At 48.9% G+C, this 10,501-nt stretch overlaps 1 protein-coding gene across 1 annotated transcript; it reads right to left on the bottom strand.

Moving 5' to 3' along the window:
• Positions 1 to 6,321: 6,321 nt before the first annotated feature.
• Positions 6,322 to 7,290, bottom strand: LOC144155617 (homocysteine S-methyltransferase YbgG-like). The gene has a single exon (XM_077687539.1). It carries the CDS (start codon positions 7,288 to 7,290, stop codon positions 6,322 to 6,324), a length of 969 nt encoding a protein of 322 aa, XP_077543665.1.
• Positions 7,291 to 10,501: the final 3,211 nt, after the last annotated feature.

Genomic DNA, 10,501 nt, shown 5'->3' with positions numbered 1-10,501 from the left:
GTGAAAACGGTACTATAAAACATCATCCGCGCCGCTACTGAATGCGCCCAAGCAATATCTGCCGGGGTGGTAAGCCTAAAGATCGCCTGCGGAGCCAGCCGGCTGTCTCGAGTGCTTTGTAACCGCCGCCATGAGGCGCGCGCCTCCCCATTGGCGTATTGTTCCTGTATATAGCTAAAGTTTAATATAGCTCCGGGAGCTATATAGAGGAACTCTAGCGGCGCCTTACGGCGGCTACGTAACCGCGCCCCGCCCAGGAACAGCAGCAGCAGAAGCGTGAGCGACATCGCCGGAATCCAGCGTAGCTAAGCCACCTTAGCGCGGTGCCGCCCGCGTCGGCGGCTGCGGCGCAGCCGTAGTGGGGGCTTCTCTGCGCGGCATGGATAACCGGAGTGTCGCAATCACGGCGGCGCCTGGAAAAGGGTCGCGCAACTCTTAGCTCCCTGCGGGAGCTATATACAGGAATTCTACGTAGTATTAGACTGTTGAGTCTTCATAGGAGTATCTCAAAAATACTGCAGGGAAGCCTACGCATTTTGAATACTTATCGAGAAGCTCTGATCGCTGATCCTCGCGAATAAGCAAGAAAGAACGAGTTACACACGATCTTCTGACCGATACTCTGAAGAAAGTTGTTCTCTATCTATTCGTGTGTTACAAACTTGTGGGGGATACAGCTTCAAATTATTCAGATGCGTCAGAAGCTGGAAAAATAACTGAGTCGCTAGAAATACGCTTTTTAACGCACTGCAGCAACGAAGCGGGCGATTTCTAGCCCAGGCACTATTGCCCCTCACAAGCGGAGTGTAGCAGACGACAGCGGCGCGAATCCCTAAGCCGACGTCAGAGCCAGGCAGCGCCACTCAAAGATCTCACCGCCAATAGTCTCCACTCAGGGCCGTAGCCAGAAATTTTTTAAGGGGGGGCCGGGGGTTATGGATTTTGTGCGCAGTGCGCAGTCGACCTGTTCGGACGTGCTTTTCTGGTGCTCCGACAACAGCGTGTTTCTACAGTGAAGGACAGCAAAGCGGCAGAGACAGCGGAGGACAGCCGAAGCTGAGTATTTACCTGCACGGTTTCTTTCTCGTTGTTTCGGGGTTTCAGCCGAGATGACGCGTAGAAAGCTGGTACAGTGTGGTAACTGTCCGCGGCACGTAGACGCAGAGGAGTTTCAGCGGGATGGCGGCGAGGCAGACGAAGGGGCAGGTACGTGGAGGTTATGCGTAGTGGTGTCACGGCTAGAACGCCTAGAAGCGGATAACTCGGGGTTAGCTAAGCGGGTTGCAGAACTGGAGGCAGCGCTAAGTAACGAACGCGATGAACGGAGGGCCGTTGAGGGAAAGTTAGAAGCAGCTGAGAGGAAGCTAGAAAGGACAGTCATTTCGCCAACAAATGACGACCACCTCGGCCCATGCAGCGAAGCGGAGGCATGCGCCGAGGTGACACCGGGGGTGGAAGCAACAATAGGCAACAGCTACTCCCACGTGCTGCGAAATAGGACAGCAAAACCAGTCGATAACCCGGGTACCAGTAAAGAGCGGCACGTGGCAGATGATAGCGTGGTAATCATTGCGGGTGACTCTAACATGAAGAGGAGCAGCGCTGCCATAGTGGAAAGGGTAAAGGGGGATAAGCGTGTGAAGGTGGGGTGTTTCCCAGGTCAAACGATGCAGACGGTGATGACTGCAGCGAAGGGGCAGCTGGCCTTGTCTAGTAAAGCTAGAAACCTTGTAGTGATTGCTTAACGATGTTCTAAAGGGAGAGGAGGGAAAACTTGGCCAGGAGATAGCGAAGGGGGTAAAGGACCTGCGGGCGACGGCCCCAAATGTGCGCATTGCAGTCTGCACCGTGCCGGAGGTGATGAAGCAGGGCGTGCACACCGAACGGGTAGTACTCGCTGCTAACAGCGAGATCGTGAGGTGCGGCAGGGAACTTGGGCTTGAAGTGATAGACGTGAACAGGGTAGTGGGCAGCATCGGATATAGGCAAGCTTTTCAGTGGGACGGGATTCACTTCAGCCCCAGGCTAGGAAACAAGGTGGGGTGGCGCTTAGGTGGGAGAGCGGTAGCTTTTTTAGGGGGCCCCGCGCAGCTAAGGAAGGAAAACTAGGAGACAAAGGGGAAGCAAGATACACATGTACACTCAACGCTGGGAGGCAGCCAGGCCTAGAGCTAAACGGAGAACCTACGGACGTAACTGAGAGCGTTGACAGAAGCCATTTAAGTGGAAACAATGGAGTAAACAATTCTGTAAAAGACAAAAACAGACCCCGTAAGCGGAAAGGGAAAAACAAATGCAATAAATATTTAATCAGCTACATAAATATGAAGGGAGGCAGAAAGCCAGATAAGTGGGTGGAAATTCAAAAGCAACTTGAGCGGGAAGGAATAGACGTGTACGCTTTAGCCGAGACTCACCTCCGTGACCTAGAAGCCCCACCGATCATAGACAATTATGTCTGGGAAGGTTGCAACAGGACCACAGGAATGAAGAAAGGGGGAGGTGTTGGCATGCTCATTAAACAAGGGACCGACTGGCAGAGAGTGCATGAAAGTTGTAAAGAGCATCTATGGGTTAGAGGCACTATAGAGGGGAAAAATACAGGGTTAGGAGTGGTGTATCTGTGGACCGGAAGTAGTGCTAGGGAGAAAAATGAGGAAATGGTAAACTGTTTGAGAAGGGAATAAACGAGTTCAAAGATTCGGGCGAAATAATCATAGTTGGAGATATGAATGCCCATATAGAAGGTTTGGATGGATACACAGACCACAACGGTTCTCTAGTGATAGATCTATGCCAGGAAAACCGACTTGTAATAGTAAACACGGAATGCAAGTGTGACGGACAAATAACGTGGGAAAGCGGTAACAGACAGTCCAGCATAGACTACAGTTTAGTATCCGAGACAGTATACGGAAGGCTGCGGGAAATGAGGATAGATGAAAATGGAACAGACAGCTTAGGAAGCGACCACAAGCGGTTTAGCTTGCACTTTGGAGGCGCAACCCGGACGAATGCAGAAATAGGTACAATAGGAGGAAATAATTTGAATAATGAGCAGTTAAAGATCATCGCTGATAGATTGGAAGATGAAATTAATAAATACCCAGGCAAAAATTGGGATTACGACGAAATGATTGCGTTCATAAAGGGTAAGATGAATGAAGCAAAGGAACGAAACCGATGGAAAGGGAAGAGAAAGCCGAGAAGCTGGTGGAATAAAGAAATAAAAGAGGCTATTGACCAGCAAAGAAAGGCGTCGAGAGAACATAGAGAAGCAAAAAGAACTGGTATGGAACCGGAGGTAGTGAAGGAAAAGTGGAATGTCTACCGTGGGAAAAAACTAGAAGTGCAGAAAATGGTGCAAGCAAAGATCAAGCAGAAAAGCGAACAATGGATGGCAGAAATACGGAAGAAGGACAAAAGCGCATCCAAGAAGTTTTGGTACCATGTAAAATCACTAAGCTCAAAAAACGATAACCATCAAAAATTCCTGATTGATGAGGAGGGGGAACATTTAGAAGGAGAGCACGCGTTGGCGCATATTCATCGAGTGATTAGTGAGAAGTTTAGGACAATAGTGGTAGGGAAACCTGCACCGATAGCATCAGTGCCACAAAAGACTGCGGAAAGGGAAATAAGTTTGAGCAACCTTGATTGGAAAAAAGCAGAGCAAAAGGTTTCCCCCCAGACAGCAGTGGGCCCGGACGGAATACCAATGCAACTGATAAACCTACTTGGACCTAAAAGTAAGGAATCGTTTATGAGGGCAATAGATAAGGTGATAGAAACCAAACAAATACCAGAGGACTGGTTAGAAAGTAGGATGAATTTAATATATAAAGGCAGAGGAGACAAAGCCAGTATTGATTCATACAGACCACTCACAGTAACGTCAGTGGTGTATAGATTCGTAATGCAGGCGATAAAATCAGAAATTCAAGCATGGATGGAAGAAAATGAACTACTTGGGGAACTGCAGAATGGATTTAGACAAGACAGGCGACTGGATGACAATTTGTTCGTGATAACGCAATGCATTAAAATTCCGAAAGCACAGAATAGACCACTATGGATTACGTTCTTGGACATTAAAGGGGCATATGACAACGTAAACAGAGAGCGGCTGTGGAGAATGTTGAAACTCCAAGGATTAGATGAAGAGTTGGTACAGTTCCTTATAGCAATCTATAAAGACAATAGAGTGCACCTTACTTGGGAAGGACAGAAATGCGCCCAGCAGGTCAACATCCATCGGGGACTGAAACAGGGATGCCCTTTGAGCCCAATACTGTTCATGCTTTACAGGGCAGGGTTAGAAAAGAAACTGGAAGAAAGTCAAGTAGGGTTTAGCCTAACCCATATGCTGCAAGGTGAAGTGGTACAACAGCATATTCCGGGAATGTTATACGCAGACGACATTGTTCTTTTAGCTGATAACCAAAGCGATATGCAGCGCGCGGCTAATAAATATTTGCGGCCAGGAAGCCACTGACCTCGGGTTAAATTTCAGTGCAGAAAAATCAGGAATAATAGTTTTCAATGACGCTACCACCGACGTAGTGTCTATCCAGCAAGGCGAATTACCTAGAGTGAAGGAATATAAATATTTGGGAGTGTGGATAAACGAAGGGGATAACTACTTAAGTACTCACGAGGAGTAACTTAAGGTTAAGGGAAAGCGAAACGCAGCTATAATGAAGCATAGAGCTCTGGGGGGGTATAACAAATATGAAGTAGTAAGAGGAATGTGGAAAGGAGTAATGGTTCCGGGTCTCACGTTTGCGAATGCTGTACTCTGCTTAAAATCAGACGTTCTATCAGGCCTTGAAGTAAACCAGAGAACGGTAGGACGTTTGACCTTAGGCGCGCATGGAAAAACAACTAACGAAGCAGTTCAGGGAGATATGGGCTGGGCGTCGTTTGAAGTTAGAGAAGCTCAGAGTAAAATATGCTTTGAGATGAGGTTGAGGGCAATGGATCAACGAAGGTGGGCAGCTAAGGTTTTAGGCACCTATACTTGAAAAGCGTGGACACGCAGTGGTTAAGAAAGACTAGAAGGCTAACGATGAAATACGGAAAGAACAGTGGGGAATCCAAAACATCCAAGGTAACGAAAAAAGAGGCAAGGCAGATTGAAACGAATAAATGGAGGGAAAAAATGGGAGCTAAAACGTCGTTAGAGATGTACAGGGCTGAGAAGATGAACACCAGAAAGGAAAATTTCTACGATAATTCCCAGGGCAGTGCTTTGCTTTTTGAGGCTAGAGCAGGTTGCCTGCGAACTAAGAGTTTTGTGGGGAAGTATTCACAAAATGATGGGGTATGCGTGGTCTGCGGAAAAGAAACAGAAACTATGCGGCACATAGTGTTAGAATGTGAGGGTATCCATCCAAATCTACATGAAGGGAATACTGGGCTTTCAGAAGCCCTAGGATTTAAGGGTATCGGAGAGGAAGTTAACTTCAAGGCTGTCGAGGGGACGAAAAGAAGATTAGAATGCTGGTGGACGAAAAGCAGAGAGGGGAATTTTGCCTAGGACAGTTACCGCCTGTAACAGGGAAAAGAAAGTATTTCGGGCCTAATAAGCTTTAGTGCCTGCCCTAAGCAGCGCTAGTATTAAACCAAGAGTGTAAAACATGGTTATATTAGTCCTTTTTGGTAAGATGACATGTCATCACCCCGCTTCAAAGGGGAAACCAATAGGAATCATCATCATCATCATCATGTGAAGGGGGTAGTTTTGCTGAAAGCAACAGTAAGTATTGCTTACGTGCTGCCTGGAAAAGATTTCGTGAGGGGTTCGAACCCCCAAAGCCCCCTCTGGGTGCGGTGTCTCCACTATACTAACACCGGCGCTCTGTCTCGTGCCGATAGGCTTATGGTAGAGGGAAGAGGCGAATCAAAGTTCCGCCTCACTTACATCACTCGAATCAATTACAGCAACGACGCCCTCTAACTGAATCCGAAAGCACTTAGGATTTTCGTACCATGGCATCTTTGTCTTGTTTAATCGCGTTAGTGTAGTGTACTCCTCATATATTTTTATGATTTCAACGAAATACGTTTATTGAGACATGAACGTACAAGAACTGAACACGGCGACAAACTTGGTGATATAACAGCAATGCGCGAAGCGCAAATAAGAATTCTGCGAAACCGGCAAACTAAACTCCTTCGTAAAGACAACGTCGGACGTCACTGTCCTGCTGCGCTAGGACAGACGAATCAAACAGCAGCGAACTCTTGGTAACGGCGGTTACCACATCAGGGTTTATAAAGCAGACTATTGCAACTACACAACGCTCAAGAGCAGTCTCCTTAAAGAGAACCGGATCTCCAGGGCTCATCGGCACCACGCTTCATGACCTCAGCGATGTCCCTTATGGCGTCAGGTCCGGTCCTGCAGCAGCCCCCAATGAGTCCGACGTTCAGCTTCATCCAGTCGGAGACGTACGCAGCGAGTGGCTTCCGGGGCTGCAGGCCGGGCATCCAGCCGGAGACGGTGCTGTACACTCCGCCGCTGTTCGGGTAGGCGACGAAGGGTATGGGCAGTGGCCCGGTATTCTCGAATATCGCCTCGAGCGATTCGGGAGGGCAGCAGTTGGCGCCGACAGCGCAGATCTGTCCAGACAAGTCAGCAGCGTGGCAGGCGCTCATGACCGTGGCGAGGCGTTCTCCCTTGGCCGTGCAGTCGGGTGCGTCTCTCGAAGTGGTAAAACTCAACCACGCACTGGTGCCGGGGAACTCGCGCATGAGTCGGACCAGCGCCATACCTTCTCGGGCCGCCGGTATGGTCTCGAAGGCGAGCAGGTCGACGCCGGCGTCGACGAGACAGCGAATGCGGGGTCGGTGCCAGTCCACGAACGCCTCGACGCTCATTTTGTCGGCGTACGCACCGGTGTACTCGGAGACGTCCGACAGTGCGGCGCCGTAGGGTCCAACGGAGCCAGTCACAAGCACGCTGGGTCTACGGCTCTCTTCGCGGGCTCTCATAGCGGCTTCGCAGCTGCGCGCGATCAGGCTCTCTGCATCGCTAGCGCTGATGCCCATGCTCCTCTGAAGGTTGTCGACGTTCGCCTGGTAACTGCAGGTGATGATGACGTCCGCGCCGCTGATTATGTACTCCCTGTGGACATCCACGAGCGCCGCAATGCCGGTGCGCAGTACACAAGCACTCCAGAGGGAATCGCCTGACGAAATCAAACCTTTCTCCTCGAGCTCGGAACCGACGCCACCATCGAGCACAAGACCGTGAACAGGAAGTTTGCTGAATGCCGTCGCCGCCATTTCGTCAAGACTAGCTGAAGCGTAGTTCTCACGTTTTCAGGGAAATATATCCGCAGGAATGCCTACCTGGCGGTCGTGCAGTTGGTCAAGTCAGAGGCGCACCGGGATAGTGCGCGGCCGAAATCGTCTGCGATGGGTTTCAGTTCGAGCGATTTATCTCGATTCTTTCAATTATTTAAAACACACACAAGAATATACAAACAAAAAAGGGAAATGATACAAAGATGGATCCGTAATTCCGCCGAAGTTCAAGTAGAAAACTTGGGTGCCTGCAGCCTGGATATTCCTCCTCGCCCGCCCCGGAATCTTCTGCGACCGGTGATCGTCTGCGACCGTGGCTTAAGTTTACGTGAGGATCGTTCGGTTCGTTCAATTAATATTTTAACATACACGCAAAGAACAAACAAAAAAAGCTAAACGAAGCACGAACGAAACCGTAAATCGACCGAAGTTCAAGCAGAAAAACTGAAATACGCGCGGGATCTCTGAGACCATGATCGTCTACGAACGGTTCAAGTTCAAGTAATTATCGCTCGCTTCTTTCAACCTAGAATTTAACAAGCACACGAATGAAAAACAAAGAAAAAGGCCAAACAAAACCCGGATGGATTCGTATAACTCAGCCGGAGTTCAAGAGAAATAGTTGGATTGTACAGCAACTGAAGTACTCGAGGAGTTTGATATATGTCTTCTGTACAGGGCTATTGACCACAGTCTCTTCACTGAAGCCACCAGGCCGAGTTTGATATCAGTAATCATGCGTGCTACCACTCACGCTGTTGCCAATGTCGATTAGTTATTTTTAACAATTTGTGTTTCATGCACACAGAGATTTTGCTGCATAAGATACGTTATTTATAAATAGACAGCTCCTGCAGGATCCGAATGGCGCTGACGCCCCCCCTGTAATCGGGAAGGCACACCAAATCGTTACCACGTAATTTGGCTCTGCCCATTATTCGACCGTAATCGGCACCAGTTTTTAACTCTAGGTCCCGCCCCTGCGACTGAACAGGAACATGTTAGTCGGGTCCGGGACGATCCCACCGCACTAGAAGCAATTACCGAGTACGCCCTTGAAAACAGACTCTACAAATTGGTGTAGCAGCCTGGCCGACTTCCCCGTTCGGTATACAATGTGAACTGTCTGCAGCGTGCACTGTTTTCAGTGTGAAGCGCATTGTCGACAGTGTGAACTGTACATTTAAGTGTGAACTGTGCGTTTTGCTGCCACTGACTGACTTTAATGAGTTCATTTTGCGATTAGGACCCCAAGACTGCAACTGTGTTCATTGTGCGAGTTGTGACCTTCCCCTTTTCTCCACATCCTTGCTCCCCCAGGGCTCTATGGCCTCTCATTTAATGCAGTGTTACACTCACTCAGATACGTATATTCTTTTCGCTGGGACTAATGAGTAGTTGCCCGTGAGCTTGAAGTCACGGTAGTCGCAGCAGAGATAAAACTCAGTAAAAAAGTTATCTCCTTGGCGCACTATTTTTGCGATAGTGATCTCGGAGTCCAAATAGCGGCAAAAAATTGTCACTTTTAGAGATCCACTGATAGGTATAGATGAGCAGTTTGTGTCTGTTTCTTGCGAAGCATTTTTAGCTACCACATATATATATTTCTGTAGTGTCTGGCCTTCTGATTCGAAAGAATTGTGTCACAGCTCGTGCCTCAACTGTAAGCCACACACACGCAAAAAAGTATACAAATGTATAAACAAGAAATAGCAGGAATAAAATATTATTTGCCCACGACGAAAATTACTTTTTTTATTTTGCTTCGTCTGGTTTATATCTTCGTGTTCGCATTTCACTTGCCCGTTTCTGCACATCTTGCCCGTCCGCACGCTCACTGCGCATGCGCGTCGAGTCGAGGCGATAGCGAACTCTCTCGCGAGGGGCATTGGATTGGATTCGAACACTCTCTCGCGAGGGGCATTGGATTAGATTCGATTGAATTGGCTTAGATTGGATTGGATTGGATTGGATTGGCTTGGCTTGGCTTGGATTGGATTTGGATTGGATTGGATTAAAGTGGATTGTGTTGGATTGTGTTGCGTCATAGCCGCGGAACGTTGCGTCATAGCCGCGGCAGACGCGCTGGGGCCGGCGCATGTGCTGTACTCTCTCTTCCGCGGTTTCCTCTCCTTCTAGCGCGGCGCATATAACCGGTGTGCCGTTCTCCGGCGAAGCAACATCCGCGCTTGGCTCAAACACCTAGAGTCCACGCCGCTTTACAAGTACGCCAACGTCGTCGACTGGGACCGGCTTACGCAGTCCCCTCAACGTATATAAGCGGCGGAGCGCGCGTTCGGAATTCAGTCAAGGGCGTCTTTGCTTGGCTTTCGCTTGACGTGACGCTTTGCTTGACTCGAGTAGATGCGACGCATTTACTCGAGTTCCCGCCGTGGGAAGATGCGGGCGGCTTTTTTTATATAGTGTAGGGGGAGCGATGCGGACTACGGACGCCAACGCGGGTGACATCGTGAGTTACTGAAATGCTCTGCATTTAAAACTAACTTACGCGCACGCGTGATCGTCTGCAATGGGTTGCAGACGATCACGATTGCGGAAGATACGGCCTCAAGTGATTATCGTTCGTATTTTTTTCCGATGAAGTTCTACGAACACAACGGAAACACAACGGAACCCCGAGATGCTCCGCATCTACTCAGCGTTCCCTTCGGGAAGATGGGGCTAATTTTTTGTGTGTGTGGAACGTCGTCACCGAACTCGATCTGAGAACGTCAAAGCTGCATCTGTTGCTGGTGTGATTGTGGAAATTGTGTCGTTGTAACACAACCTCTGTGAGGAAAGAATACGATTTGCTTTCGTCTACGGCAGAAGCGGTGACAAGTTGTGAGTGTTTTTGTTTGTTGCTGTGAGCGTAGGCTGTGCCCGATGTTGAGCGCAGGCCTAGTGGTGTCCGTCTGGCCCGAAGCGGATTGTGCAAACGTGTGTGCCGTGTTTTTTGCCGGATACGGCCGCTCGTACAGCCTTACACGTTATTAAGTCGACTTCCAAATCTTACTATGTAAGGTATCTTTCCTTACTGATTCGCGCATTGCTTTAGCTTGCCGGGGTACGAACGGAGCAGCGGTGTGGCGTTTCTTTCTTTTTTTTCCTGGCTCAATAGGTATGATTACAGCATTATTGCAGGTACTCGCGAAGAATTAAACGTTCGTGCACAATTATCCGAGACTGG

Source organism: Haemaphysalis longicornis, unplaced genomic scaffold, assembly GCF_048455015.1.
Source record: "Haemaphysalis longicornis isolate Haplotype H1 unplaced genomic scaffold, Haemaphysalis longicornis Haplotype H1 scaffold_1, whole genome shotgun sequence".
NCBI lineage: Eukaryota > Metazoa > Arthropoda > Arachnida > Ixodida > Ixodidae > Haemaphysalis > Haemaphysalis longicornis.
This window is presented reverse-complemented; position numbering and strand designations above follow the sequence as displayed.

Coding starts and splice junctions, on each gene's coding strand:
- LOC144155617 (XM_077687539.1), bottom strand. CDS start 7,290: ATGGCGGCGACGGCATTCAGCAAACTTCCTGTTCACGGTCTTGTGCTC.